The 15,576-nt window shown below is 37.0% G+C and overlaps 1 protein-coding gene across 4 annotated transcripts; it reads right to left on the bottom strand.

The window, feature by feature from the left end:
- Positions 1-1,057: 1,057 nt before the first annotated feature.
- Positions 1,058-15,254, bottom strand: LOC103999715 (UDP-xylose transporter 3). Of its 4 annotated transcripts, XR_010512579.1 has the most exons (10): positions 15,097-15,254; positions 14,810-14,994; positions 12,005-12,189; positions 9,863-9,930; positions 8,725-8,857; positions 7,851-8,012; positions 7,486-7,758; positions 2,498-2,683; positions 1,979-2,070; positions 1,062-1,874 (listed from the first exon to the last, which is right to left on the bottom strand). XR_010512579.1 is itself a non-coding variant. In XM_065178757.1 (8 exons), the coding sequence occupies exons 2-8, from the start codon at positions 14,928-14,930 to the stop codon at positions 2,567-2,569; spliced, it is 1,059 nt and encodes a 352-aa protein (XP_065034829.1). In that variant the 5' UTR covers positions 14,931-14,994; positions 15,097-15,254; the 3' UTR covers positions 2,345-2,566. The 4 variants fall into 4 exon arrangements, 1 of the variants encoding a protein (XP_065034829.1); XR_010512578.1 differs by having other exon boundaries at positions 1,058-2,070; XR_010512580.1 differs by lacking the exons at positions 1,062-1,874; positions 1,979-2,070 and having other exon boundaries at positions 2,345-2,683; positions 7,486-7,711.
- Between the last annotated feature and the right edge of the window lie 322 nt (positions 15,255-15,576).

Below are 15,576 nucleotides of genomic sequence, written 5' to 3'. Positions count from 1 at the left end.
GCCTCCGACACCCACTTCCCCATCGAACCACCGAAGAAACCCAAGCCGGAGACCCGAAGGAAGGCTTTCAGGCCATGTGCTAGTGCAGCCACTTCCGTGAGCTGCAGTTGCCGCCACACTTCAACCTCCGCCTGCAAGTCTGATGACTCTTCCACCACGTTCAAGTCACAGCTGAAGCGGCAGGAGACAGCAGCGAGGAGACCAGCCTCAGGAAGTCATGGCATCAAACAGAGGGCGGCGGCGACGCCGTCTGAGAACCTGGTGGTGGTCAAGTCGTCATCGGACCCGATGAGGGACTTCATGGAGTCGATGGTGGAGATGATCGTGGAGAACAACATCTACGACGCCAAGGATTTGGGTGAGCTGCTTGCCTGCTACTTGTCGCTCAACTCCAGAGAGTACCATGAGGTTATCATCAAGGTGTTCGACCATATTTGCTTTGTTCTTAGTTCCATGTGAACTCGTACTACTTTTTTGAGTTGAAATCAGTGCAGACTTCTCTTGCAAATCCATAGATTTCTCTCTTTATTAAGTTTATGTATGAATATTTTCCACAGTTCGTCGTCAGATCATTACGAGGTCCTAAAATTAAAATCCACTCACACCGTATCGAAAGAAGTAGTAATTGTGTAAAATTTAAATTGAGATATCTAATATTTGACATTGGAAGTTCAAATTTTACTTTGTACAACCTAAGCTTAAATTTTTAGATGAGTTGATAGGGACTAAAACTATTTAAGAACACACACATGCGAGTGAAGACTATGATGCTTGATATTTATTTACTGCTTGAAAGTGAGTGGTCATGACCAATAATTAATTGGTCATATATTCTGAATCATGGTATGTAATTTCGAATGGTACCATCCGGTACGGAATGTACGTACCGATCCGACGATATATCTGTATGCGAACCATCCGCTATCGGACGGACCGTGCTACAGGAAGAAGAAGAAATATTTAAAATCGATCGGTAAGCTCTAGTGTACCGTTCGATACATCCTGATGTATCACTTATACCGTATCGAGTCAATCTCGAAACACCGATACGATACGGTATTACGTACCTTGTTCTGAACATATTTGCAGAACTAAAAAAAAGAAAGAGAATGAATGGCTTGTCAGCCACTGGTCCAACAAATTTCTGAACAGCTAATTGCAAATCCTTTTTAAGATTCTTCACTTCATCAAATGCTTGCTAAACCTTCGATGCATTTGAATTTTTCTCCTTAATCTCACTCACTCCACACATAAGCAGCGCGTTTGATCGGGTGGACGAGAGAAGCTTTTCAAGGTTTGGCCCTCATAATCTATATTAGAGTTCTCGTGAGCTGTTTGGAGCCAGAGAACATGGCGGCGTGGACTCATCCACCCACCGTCACACAGCCACTGCTGACTGCCACTGACATATATCGTAAGGTCATCATCCACTGCAACCAAAATCCTTGGGGCAATCTTCCGAGCATGTGCAGGCCGCATTAGAGACAAGACTTTGGTCCATCCGTCGCGAGACAGATACCGTCCGCTTAGTGGATCCTTCTCCTCCTCCGGCAGCGACAGAAATGGACGCAGCATGTGCATGGATCTATTCTAGTTGGAACTGCACTGTGTTCTTCTGCTCACTTGTGTACACGATGAACGTCCCAGCTTCGTTGATGGTTACAGCCATGGAGTATTAGGTGGATAATTCAAGGTGGGAGGACGAGAATGATGATGGCCATGGCTTGGCTTTTATTGCAGCTCGATCCCTGCGGCGAAAGATGGGTGTCGATGGCGCGGCTGATGGAAGAAGGTTCAGCGAAGCAAACTCTCGAACACGTTGGATGCACCGGCGGAAGGACCGCCATGACAAGTGAAGAAGAACCGGAAGATTTCTTGTTGCATGAGAAATGATATGAGCAGCCAAGTGTTTGATCTTATCAGCTAGCATAAGAAATAATATGGGCAGCCAAATGATGCAAAGAACATGACATCAAACCTCATTGCATGTTTGTTCCTGGAGATTGGTCCACCAGCATATGTAGTGTCCACAGGGCAACTTGGAGAGCTTTCTTTCTCATCCACAAAGACCTAATTAGTTTTACAAAAAACATAAAAGTATTTCAATTAGTAAATCGTTTAAGTGAATGGATTCTCATTTTTTTTATCTGACCAACCGATATGATCCGAATCTAATTAATATTTCTCTTCTTTTTTTCCTTTTATTTCATGATCTAAAAGGTGAGTTCATGATTCTCTATGGTACTGTAGCTACCTGTATTGTAGACTGAGATTGGATGGGGAGGATCAAAGTTATTAGGGAAACAAGAAAAAGGAACTAATGATTCTAACTTCATTTTCATAGTGTAATAATGAAGTCTTCTAAGTAAAATTAATAATAATAATAATGAAGTCTTTTAAGTTACAAATTGAGGACGCAACTTACAAAGAAGAAGAATTAATATGCTTTTCGAAGAGCATGTAAGAATATAGATAAAAATTGCATACGAAAACATACAGCAACTTCTCCAAAACTGGTCTGATGATTTCTGGTCTGCATGTATGATTCTGTACATTAGGGCAGATTTCATGCATGCAAATCTTTGTTTGAGCTCCATGCTTGCGCCGTTTGAGCTGCACCATCATCATTTATGCCAGCTCCAGTCTCGGTTCCGATCAGAGGATCAGACTCATCGTCTTTCACCTGTGGCATTTGACCAAAATGGAGAACCGAGTGGGTTAGAACACACGAAATTACCACAAAAGTATCGCATGAGTTCTGAAAGAGATTAAAGAAGAAACGTGTTTAGAACGATATATATTCAATTTCGCACTGATGGTTGAACAACCTGATCTTCATGTTCATGAGATAATGTGGTCCAGAAAACTAGTCAAGACACCTAAAAGGATAAATCCCCTCATCACACTATGTTCAGATGAAACACCTACCGCTTCACTAGCAATCAGTTAAAAACAACCATCATCTCTTTCCAACAATTTCACCTTATTTTCCAAAACATGGCATATATATAAGACCATAGATTTAGATGAAACCAGTAGCATACAGTTTAAGTTGTGGCCTGTTTGTTGCACTAGAGTAACACTTGGTGAACAACGCCCTCCATTGGGTTACTGAGTAATGGGTGACATCTAAACCATAGGAAGGACACAGATTAAGACAAAATATAATGGAGCGAAGACCTGCTAGCAGATGATAGATTTAAACTATATCAACAACAATTATTATTATGTAGCTCAAAACAAATATGATGAGGTGAAAGCCTGCTAGCCGATGAAATGAAGGCCTGCTAGCAGGTGATAGATTTACATTACAAATAACTATATCAATAGCAACGGTTACATAGGTCTTCATGTAGGCCACGATTACTCAGTGATTGCAAAAGGCGCTCGGGCGCTCGCCTAGGCGCTCGGGCGAGGCGAGGCGAGGCCCGAGTGCCTCGCTAATGTCCCAGGCGGCGTGCTTCAAACAGGCGCCGCCTGGGCGCTCGCCCGAGCCCAGGCGCTGGGCGCTTCGGGCGAGCGCCTGGGTAAACCAAGGCGACCGAACCAGAATTTTAGGTCTGGTTCGGTCCTGGTTCGGTTGTTAGTTGGTTCAATCGAACCAACTAAACCGATATAACCCCAACCCTAACCCTAACCCTAACCCAACACTAACCTGCTGCCGCTCTCGATCCCGATCCCGATCGCGATCTCGTCGCTCGCTGCCGCTGCTCGCATCTCCTGCGAGCCCTCCTGCGAGCCTTCCCGCTGCTCGCGAGCCTTCCCGCTGCTCGCGCCTCCCTCGAGGCCTCCTGCTGCTCGCGCCTTCCGCTCCCTTTCCCTTTCCCGCTACCGCCGCTCGCCACTGCTGTTGCTGCTGCCGCTACCGCCGCTCGCCGCCGCTGCTGCCGCTCGCCGCTGCTTCCTCGTTTCTCCATCAGGCTCAGTATACTCTTAATATTAAGTTTATTTGAATTTTGAAATGATTAATTTTCTGTTAATAGATTAATAATATATTATTTTGATTTTAATGTTGTTAATTTTTATTTATTTGAAATTATTGTTAGGTTTCAACATAAATGACAAGTGTAGAGAGCAACTCAATCGAGTCTCCAATGGTATCAAAAAAAGATCCTGCATGGAAGTATAATTATTTGAAGGATCCGAAAGATCCTAATGCAGTGACTTGCATATTCTGCGATAAGACTACCAGAGGTGATATTTTTCGTGCAAAACAACATCTAGTAGGAAATTTCAAGAATGCAGCAGCTTGCAAAAAATGTCCACCTGAGGTAAAAGAAGAGTTGCTGAATTATATGAATGAAAAGAAGACACAAAAGAATGAATCTTATGGGAATTTACCAGAAGACAATGTTGAATATCTCAGGGATGAAGAAGAAGATTATTTTACGAGTATTAACCCAAGTGAAAAAAGAGTATACGACAAAAAGGGAAAAGAAGTTATGAGTACTAAGAAAGGTAGAAAAGGACCGATGGATCTATATATGCTTCAAGGATCCCAGAAACAACAAGGGCAAGCAGGATGCTCAAAATTGAGACAAACAAATATAAGTGATGCTTGTGATAAAGAAATAAGAGGAAGAACAATTCAGCACATTGCTCGCTTCTTCTATAAGGCTGGTCTTCCCCTTAGTACAACTCGTTTAGACAGTTTTAAGGATATGATTGAAGCTATTGGAAGATATGGTTCAGGATTAAAACCTCCAAGTTATTATGAGATGCGAGTTCCATTCCTGCAAAAAGACTTGAATTATACAAATGACTTACTAAAGGGTCATAAAGAATCATGGGCAACACATGGTTGCTCTATTATGTCAGATGTTTGGACTGACAGGAGGCGCAGGAGTATAATTAATTTTATGGTTAATTGTTCTTTAGGGACTATGTTTGTGAAGTCAATAGATGCTTCATCTTTTGTAAAATCTGGAGACAAGATATATGATTTACTTGACAACTTCGTGGAAGAAATTGAAGAACAAAATATCGTTCAAATCATAACCGACAATGGAAGCAACTATGTTTTAGCTGGTAATATTTATCTTTTGATTTTGTTAATTATTTTATCTTCAATTAAATGTGTTAAACTCTTAAGTCTTATCATTTTTGTTATCCTTTGTCTCAGGTAAATTGCTTGAATCAAAAAGACAACACTTGTATTGGACTCCATGTGCAGCACATTGTATTGATTTAATGTTGGAAGATATTGGAAAGATCTTAGAAATCAAGAAAACCTAAGAAAGGGCAATTTTTGTTGTTGGATTTCTTTATAATCGCATTGGGGCTTTGAATATGATGAGAGAATTTACAGGGAATAAAGAATTAGTGAGACATGGTGTTACCCGATTTGTTACTTCATTCTTGACATTACAGAGCGTGCATCGTCAAAAACATACTCTGAGAAATATGTTTACCTCTGAGAAATGGGTGACAAGCAAATGGGCAAAAGAAGCAAAAGGCAAGAGGGCTGCTGATATCATCTTAATGTCATCCTTTTGGAATCATGTAGTTTATATATTAAAGGTAATGGGCCCTCTTGTTCGAGTCCTTCGGTTGGTGGATAATGAAAATAAGTCTGCAATGGGATATATTTATGAGGCTATGGATAGAGCAAAGGAGACGATTAAAAGATCTTTTAATGCAATGAAGAAAAATATAAGAAAATTTTTACAATCATTGACGAAAGATGGAATTGTCAACTTCATCGTCCCTTACATGCAGTAGGATATTATTTGAACCCTGAATTCTTTTATAAGATTAAATCTGTTGGATTTGATGCAGAAGTTTTGGGTGGGTTATATCAGTGTGTTGCAAGATTAGTTCCCAACATTGAGGTTCAAGATAAGATCATTCATGAATTATCTTTATATAAAAATGCTGAAGGTCTTTTTGGAATTCCAATTGCCGTTCGATCCAGGACAACTACCTCTCTAGGTATTAATAATTTGATATAATTAATTTCATATATATTATGTTACTATGTTATTGCTAATAATAACATAAATTTTGCAGCTGAACGGTGGAGTCTATTTGGAAATTCCACCCGGAACTTACAGAAATTTGCTATCAAAGTACTTAGTTTGACATGTAGTCCTTCGGGTTGTGAGCGAAACTGGAGTGTCTTTGAGCATGTAAGTATTACTAAATATTTTTATTTTAATTTATTTATTTATTTAGATATATGTATTAATATATTTTTAAATTATATGACATGACAGATTCACTCGAAGAGAAGAAATCGGTTAGAACATCAACGATTGCACGATCTTGTTTACATAAAGTATAATCAAGCTTTAAAGACTCATCATGATTTGAAAAATAGATTTGATTCAATCTCATTGCAAGATATTGATGATTCAAATGAGTGGTTAGTAGGAGAAATGGGTGCTAACTTGCAAGATGCTGAAGACAAGTTTGTATTTGAAGATGATAGATTGACGTGGGGAGATGTGGCAAGAGCTTCAGATGCTGGAGAATTACAAACATATACAAGACATATGTCAAAGAGAAAAATGAGTGCAAAAGCATCAAGCTCGACTCCTGCTATTGTTGAAGACATAGAGAATGAAACATATCTTGATGAAGAGGAAGGAATCAAAGAACAAAAGGAAGATGACGAATTCAATGAAGATGATTTGTGTGAAAATGACGATAATATTGATTATGATGAGTGACTTTGATGTAAAATTTTAATGTTTTGAATTTTGAAACTTTTTGTTAATGTGACATTGTGATTTTGTATCTTAGATTTTCTTAATTTAATAGCATATTTTTATTTAAAATTTTAAATAATTATATTTATTAATTATATTATATATTTTTATATTTTAGCGCCTCGCTTCGCTCGGGCGAGCGCCTGGGCGAGCGCCTAGCGCCTCGAGCGTTTTTGGACCTCGGCGCCTTTTGCGCCTAGCGCTTTTTAAATCACTGCGATTACTCAAGTAACCATGTTTTTAAACGTTATTAGGTTGTTTCAACCCATTCAAGTCTTTATCTATAATCTGCCCAAATTATTGCTTCCAAACATATATTTAGTTACCAAATTCCTTTGTACTACGAGGTAGTCAACATCTAGAATATCTAACAGTAAGAATTCAGCTACCAATGTATCATGTGATACCTGAAATAGTTGGCGCTTACTTTTTCGCCGAGTGATAGGCGTGAAAATACCTCATCACCGGCTAACTTGAAACTAATAAATCTTGCTTGATATTGATTTAATAATATTTTATTGAGTAAAGGAATAAGATAGCATGCAAAAACTAATAAAAGTTGGAGCGATTTATCATCCCTTTAATTAGGAAAAAGTAAATCTACATTCTCTTGACAGTCCATTAAAATTGATGCCAAAATTAACACTTAATCCTCCTTGAACCACCACAAGGGAGGAGGCACAGAACCAGGTGTAGAATGCTTAGGGATAGATGAGCATTCAGTCAAGGAGAAAAATCTTAGAATTACAGAAATTTAAAAAAAATGTAGCCATACCTGCAACACTTGAGAGGATGCTTCACGAGCTTTCTGTTGGCCCTCAATTGTACAGAAATAAGAATAAAACACCATGCCAACAATTGCAACTAAGATCCCAAATATATTTCTCCAACTGAATGGATCATGAAGCAACACATAACCAAAAGCCAGAACCAGGCATGTTTTGAGATGACCCAAAACTTGATATGTCACAGGCGATGTCTTCCCAATTACAAGAAATGTGCTGAAGTTGACGGAGACCGATATTAGGCATGAAAGCACAATGAAGATCTACAAAAATAAATAAATATATATATATATATATATATATAAAAGATGAGAACAGCAGTACTTTACAAGGAAATACAGAAGAGATTACTTACAAGAACTTGAGGAGTGTAGTTAAATGCAAAGACATTCTGGTTCGTTAAAAGGCCATCAAGAAATGGACCAGATATGAACAGAGTTAAAGCTTGGTAAGGGGCAGATTGATACAAAAGTTGGGTTGAAGAGACCTTGAACTTCTTTTGTATAGTGTTTGTCATCTGCAAACAACTGGTTAAGGTCCAAACTCCGAAGAATCAAAAGCATGAGTGGTTCAGTATAAAAAGTAGGGAACAAGCTATACTCAATCAATGGTAACAGAAAAATTAGTACCACACAGATCTACTGCAACCAGTCTTTCTGATCTTCCTCGTTACTTGATACAAAAGCCTCCACAGATGGACAAAGAAAATATCATAAGATCATATTTTGCTTATTACACATACTTATAATGGCTTGTGATAACTGGCTGTTAAATCCAGGACCAGCCAAATTCAAATAAATATTCCCAACTTGAACATATTTGAACATATAGCAACATTCTTTCAACAGTAAGCTTTCTTTTTGGTGTATTGTGTCATTACCTAAACGCCTGAAAGGACGTCAGTTGCATGCCAAATAACACCCTATGTGAAGATTAGTTAAATGGTTATCATGGTTTCGAGTTATGGTGAGTTTTGGGCCATGTCAAATGATGCCAGCATGATGTCAGCATGGACATCCTTGTCATGCCAAAGATATGACAAAATGAACATACATGCATATTGGTAGCATGTCAGTTAGCATGGAACCCATGCTATTATACTAGCGTCTTACCTGTAAACGGCCACATGTAAAAATTAAATTGCTGATACTGTCAGAATTTCAAATTTTAGATGTTACAATTGATCGATGCCATACAATAAATAAAGAAAGATTATTATATAAGGATACAATCTGTGCAATGCAAGTGGTAACAACTGCTAGAAGAGACAATACAGATCCGAGCAAATTAAGCTGCAGATCTGTCACAGTTGCAATTCCAACACCCAATAAAAGGATGGTAAGTGAGAGCTGAATACTCCGACTGCAATGCAAGGACAAATTAACAGTCAAATAAAATCATACTAACTTTTAACAGAATTAGTTTAGCATAAAATACTAACAAGAGATAGATCTGTGGATGTTTAAACAAACAAAGATTGTCTCGCTGGACCCACTAAATGACATCAGGACCAATATATATATATATATATTCCAACTTTGAAAGATTAAAATTGCTGGCCCTCGTAAATGTCATCAGGAAAAATATATATCCTTATTTTGAAAGATTAACAAATGAGACTTTTTAGACTTGTATATGAACATAGCAGCATATGAACAAATAGATTTGTGGACACCATTAAGCAAAACAGTGTGGCCTGATGAGTAATGATCATCAGGGACTGTAACTGTAACTCAAAGATATTCTTGCCTTTGTAGAATTGAAAGTGGCCTACTATGATTTTGCAGCTGGAAAATGCAAATATAAATATCAATTTAGGTGAACATTTCAAAAAAGGACAATTGAAAGCAACATCCTGAGTCCCTGACAAATTTATAAATTTTTTAGGGTAGAACAATGCACTAAGTTACTTGAAATTTCTTCTGGGCAATCAGTGCATCTGTTTAACAGAATGAATTACTGATCTTATATAGGTCAACTGTCAGCCCTGATATAATAGCTTGTTTCCAAGGTGAATGTGCCGTGCAGGAAATTACATTATATCTATGCAGAGTCCAGTGCAGTCCTAATTTTTAATTTCCAGCTCCTTTAAATAACATGTAGTAATAATGGCACTTACAACGAAATAACAAGAATAAAATTCATGAAATGGCATGTGATGCCATTAAGATCACTGTACATATTCTAGTTGTCATGAATTAGATGTCTGAATGATAGATAGGAAACCAGCAGTATTAGTGCTTCCATTTGAAGTGCCTTTGTAATTGGATAAGTATGAGCTTTGCAACTATATTCATCTGGTTAACTGCTAAAATATTTTAAACAAAAGTATAAGAAAATTTGCAAAAAAAATTAATGTAAACATACCTGAATTTTTTTGCCAAAAATACAGTCTCCAAGAAGACAGTACAGGGAATGATTGCTAGCTTTGTCATCTGGATGGAAGTGTTCCAGCAAGATATATGAGTCAAAACTAAAATAAAGATCTACAACTAAAATAGCACAAGACTCAAAAAAGAAGATCATGACATCTAAGCCTTTTCCAATATTAACATGGTCGTTTAGTTTGCAGGAATTGTAGTTTCCATTTAGTTCTTTTAGTTTAGCCCTCTAATTTCATCAGCTGGCAGCGTCTCGCAAGTTACCACATAGCACCACCTGAGGTGTTACTGGGAATAGGATTTTACTTTTGTTCAAATTCTGGTCATTTATTTGGAAAAAAAAGTCAAGTTGATATTTTATTGAAGGCTATAAACAATTAGAACCCTAGAACGTATAACAGATAACATTGAGAAGCCACTTTTCCTGAAATGAAAATCAATCTCAACAAGGATCAACCAGAAGAAAACGTAGAGTATTATAACTCATCACCATGCTCACCAAATCTTGCTATTGATTGGTTATCTTGGACAAAGAAAAGGGGGAAGCAAGAGACGGATGCAACAGAGAAGATAAAGGCAAAAACAATAGAATGAAATATCATGGCCAAGAATCCCAATGTATTTTAACTGGAATTCAGTTCTCACACTACAACTGCTCATTGGTATTAACCTTAGCTACCAACTGCCCATTGGCATGAATAGTCTAACGACAATTGGATTTATAGAATAATTGGAAAGGATCTTAACCTGATTGTAAATGATGAACCAAGGAGGCTGCAAATATGTTGCTCTTTTATGTCATATGTAAGAAGCAACAATTTTGATTATTAAGAGGAAAAAAAAGCATTAAGTTGTTGGGAAACAATAAAGTAACTTCACATTTGGATTAACATATATCCTGAAATTCAATATATTTCTATGCATATATTTTAATAATGAAACTAACATGTATAACTTTTTCTTCAAATTTTTTACATATTGATTTCAAATTATTTTATCCAAACCAGATCTAGTCTTAGACAAAATTCCAACACCAATGCAAATGCCAATCTTGATCTTGTAAATTTTGGTCCAAGGAATCAAATAAATGCAATATACCTTTTGTAATATCAAATGCCTCCAAAATGGAATACAATCAGGAAGGATCAAATCTGATTGGAAGAATCAAAATTGATCAAGAAAATAATTTAAAATTTTAAAAATAAAAATTATACAATAATATCAAAACACTATAAAACATACAATAAAATTTAAAAATAAAAATAATTGGAGTTAAAATATTATTTTATCTTCATATTTCATAATATAACTATCTTTCCAAAATAACATGAAAATGAAATACAAAAGATAAAATATTATGTAAATCCACTAATGAAGAATAATTAAAAATATTAAAAATAGTTATTATACTTACTAGAAGGTAAATAACAATCATGTTATACAAGGACATCATTACAGTATCTAAGTATATATATTATACAAAAGATTCAACTTTTATCAACCTCTCTATGAAAACAATGAGAAGCTGCATTCTGGCCCTAACATTAATCTAGTAAACATGCAGGTGAAGTATTAAGTAATGCAAAACATATAAAAAAAAAAATGTAAGATTCATTCTGAATCATGTGACATCTTCATTCTCTGTGATAGCATCCCTATTTCTTTAAAATATTAAGGACTATTATCTGTCATCCCTTCTCTTTCCCGATGTCATTCTCTCTTACATGACAATGGATATCAGACATTGCAACAATTGCAGACAAACAAATAGCAGCAACATCTGCTGTGTCCTATAGTTATGATCATACAATATTTTGTCTTGTTTCTATCTTGACTTTCATCTTGGCCATCATTCCCTCTTTCCTTTCTTCTTTTGAGGCTGTGAAATTAACTAAAAGTGACCAAAATTGGCCAACGCATGTTAATTTGATTCATCCTAGTCATTTCCCATTGAGTTTCAACCACACGGACAAGAAATTGACCTAAATTGAATGGCTTTGGATAATACTTTGATTAATTAAAGAAGCACTGCATCAGATTTAGCATGATTTCTGAATTGCTCCTAGTACGGGAAAATCAAACTGATTCTAAAAAACCCAGTCACTATTAGAAGAATGCGTATGTGTACCTGATAAAAACCAACAGAGTTGAAACCTAGGCTTAAATTTAATAGCCCTATGGAGATTCCATTTAGTACTCCAAAACCCATGACAGCCTTTCGATCAAAAGGTTTGTGCTCAAATAGTTTCATCAACAATGCCACATGAAGAGAACAGAAGGTAACAAGAAGATGCCAGCTTGTCAAAGTAGTGGCTGAGAACAACAGATAATGCAAGTTTGTAATTACTCTTGCAAATTAGAAATATATGACAACAAATATGCAGAATATTTCATCTAAACAAAACCAGCTCTTTGCTTGATTGTTTACAAGGCAGTCAATCATCAGAGGCAAGCAATCAAAGATAAACCAAGAAATTTTAAGATCTTAGCATATGTATAATACAACAATAAATTATGTGGACAGTACCATACCAGAATACTTCTCTAAAAGTGTTTCTATCGAAGTCAGTCATTGGATGGAAGCAATCATAAAAGACCCAAAAAATGTTTACAACTTATTGTATCTACAACACAACAATAAATTCTATGGACCAAGGACTGTGTATCGTGTGCTGGACCCGTACCAGTCGCTGGCCTGACCCGTATGTACTGGTCAACACTGAAATACCAACACATGGTACGTACCGATGTTTCGAAGACTAAGAAGAAGGGAAGACATTTTGAAGACGGAGAAGAAAGGAAGGAGAAGAGGAAGGCACAATGGAGGAGGAGGGAGGAAGAAAAAGAAAGAGTAAGGAAGAGGATGGAAGAAGAGAAGGCCATGGAGGAAGAGGAGGAAGAAAGGGAGGCGGTAAAGGAAGAGGAGAAAGAAAAGGAAGAAGAGGAAGCGGCGAAGGAAGAGGAAAGAAGAAGAAGGAAAAAGAGAAGGAGAAGAGATGGGAGTGTACCATATGGCCAAAAGATGTCGACGAAAGGTGGTGGTGGCGGCAACGACGACCTCAAATAGTAGGCAGTGGTGACGGTAGCAGCTTCGCGAGAAGAGGGCTTGCATTCGTGAGCCCTAATTTCTATTTTAGGTTTTCTTTTTTTTTAATACTGAGTTGTATGGGCTCATCGTTGTCATAGGTTTCGTTTATATTTTTCCTGAATTGGACTGTATCATCCCGAAACAGGAGCGATCTGATCTGTGACCAATCCATTCTCTGACCGATATGGACCACCCTTTTCATACCATTTCGGGTAGTACAGTAATTGTTGGTATGGACAACATGATATCAGATTATAAGAAAGTAATTCCAGGAAAAATGGACCTTTAAGAATTTCACTAGCAAGCATGAAACTTTTTCTTGATTTACATGCTAAAAAATATTCATGTCATTTATTCTTTGGACAATAGTGGAGATCCATGCAGACTAGAATGGACTTGAATTCCTCATATTCTTACACAAGAGCTCTTGCATATTCCCTTTCATACTTGACTTTTCATAAGCAAATAAAGTATATAAATCACTATATAATATTTGAGATCACTAGGACCTCCATCAGCAGGTCACTTCATCAGTTGCACTGCTACTTTAAAACACCAAAGTAAAGCTCAACTCAGGCCATGAAATAAATTGCAGTTCTTCAAACCACTATGTTTTAGTAAATCGAAACTCTAAAAGTACTACACAAAAATAGCTCAGTTCTATACTCCATCTATGCTTCTACTCACCTCATTTTTTAGCCTTACTTATCAAAACCTGTCATTTAAATATCCTTCCTACCAGACTATTGTTTGTTTCATCTTCACATCAATGTCAGTGTCACAAAAAAAAGTTCATTTGAGCTTCTGCTCTTTGTTTTGACATAATATTAGCAAACACACTATGCAGAAGAATGCAAATGTACATAACTTATTGCGCTTCATTCAAGAATTTACATGTTTATACTTCTAGATCATCGTTCAGTGTCCACTAAAGTTTTCTTTTAACTAGTAGTAACTTAAGAATATATTTCAAGCAATGACATGAATGTATGCCATTAAAGGAGAAAACGGTCCTTCATCTTGCTCTAATTAGACTAGGGTGTATCACAAGCCATCTGCCATGGTGATTTACCCCTCGGCCCCAGTTTTGTTGTCTTTCGAGTAAGTCTTCAAACTTATTTCTTTTGCAAATGCCAACATTTTTCAGCCAGGAAGTCATTAAATATTTCGAGCACAATGTGTCCGCATCCCCCTTCTTTTCACCAAAGAGAAAAAAAGAAATTGGTGAAAATATGATGTCATGCTCTCCAAGAACTCTTAAAAAAGGTGTGGAGAGGAAAAAATAAAAACTCAAATGAATCATTAAAGACTTTTGATCTCTCCAGCTGAAAATTTTATTAACAACACTTCCCTCTTAAAATGGACATATATATCACATTATGTATATGTATATATATACATATATAATAAGCTTGCCTACAAAAAGATAAAACATGTGCTATTTGCTCACACTTCAAAAAATATTTTTGTTCATATAACTAGCTTATGGCCATGAGGATCAGACCCATTATTTAACCATGTAAAAGACCTTTAGATGTCTTTTGCTGGAAGAATGTTATTAAAAAGGTTGCAAGAAAGCATCTTTAGACCATAGTTGAGATCAAATAGAAATATAGATATGTATAGTGAAGAATGAAGAAAACAAAATCAACTATCAGCAGATCTTCAATCGTCCGAATGACACATGCAACAGGAAAATATATATAACAAAACCATTGAACACCACACCACTTTGAGAATTACCTACACAACTTATGGCAATCAAGACATGAACGTTGTGAACGTAACAGAAAAACTAGCAGAAGCAAATAAAGAAAGAAAGAGAGAAATCGTCAGATCTCATACCAAATATGAAGCCAAGGGAGCTCATCAACGCCTTGTTACAAATCACAATAGACACCGACGATACCACCGACAGGCTCAGCGCTCCGACGGTTCCCAACTGGAACCCCCCGCCCTCCCCCATCTCCAGTCCAATCAAAACCCCTTCTCACTTCCTCGATCTACAAAACAAACCGTATGCGACTCACCTATCACCGGAGAAGGGCGAGGGATGAAGCGAATTAGACGATAATCTCAGGACAGGGACTTCAGATCTGAACCGAGATGCAGAGAGAAGCGAAGATCCACACCTTTTTTTTCCCTCGATTTCTCGAGGTTGCGAGGAGCAGAGAAGCGGCGGGAGAGAGAGATTCCTCTTGCGCTCTAAAACTAGTCGCTAAATATCTCTGGCCGTCACTGCTGGCCTTCACAACTGCGAACTGTTGCGAGTTTACCAGATTAGTAAAGCCGATGAATGGAGTCCTGTTATGAGGCGGAGGTCGATGAGGCAATGCATGAATCATGGCGGTGGATCTGATGCAGCGATACGCGTACAAGGAATTTTTCAGAAAGACCCCTATTGGCAAATTTCAGAAAAAGTTCTAATTTTTGAGAAAATTATGCAGAACGCCCCATTTCCAAAAAAATTCTATGGAGCCAATCTAACTTTTCAAAATAGCAAAAGTCATTACCAATAATTTTTATATTATTTAAAATAAAAATATATATATTTTTTCAATTTAAGAATTTTTTTTTCTTTTGCATCTAAACATTATCAAAGTTTATCTATT

This window comes from Musa acuminata, unplaced genomic scaffold, assembly GCF_036884655.1.
Source record: "Musa acuminata AAA Group cultivar baxijiao unplaced genomic scaffold, Cavendish_Baxijiao_AAA HiC_scaffold_1137, whole genome shotgun sequence".
Taxonomy (NCBI): Eukaryota; Viridiplantae; Streptophyta; class Magnoliopsida; order Zingiberales; family Musaceae; genus Musa; species Musa acuminata.
Note: the sequence above shows the minus strand (reverse complement) of the source record. Positions and strands in the feature narration are given on the sequence as shown.

Bases quoted from the DNA above. Each gene is read 5' to 3' on its own strand.
- LOC103999715 (XM_065178757.1), bottom strand. From the start codon at position 14,930: ATGGGGGAGGGCGGGGGGTTCCAGTTGGGAACCGTCGGAGCGCTGAGC. The intron at 7,759-7,850 runs GTAAGTAATCTC...TTATTTTTGTAG, and splicing joins ACTACACTCCTCAAGTTCTT to ATCTTCATTGTGCTTTCATG. The intron at 2,684-7,485 runs GTATGGCTACAT...CAAATGCCACAG, and splicing joins CATCCTCTCAAGTGTTGCAG to GTGAAAGACGATGAGTCTGA.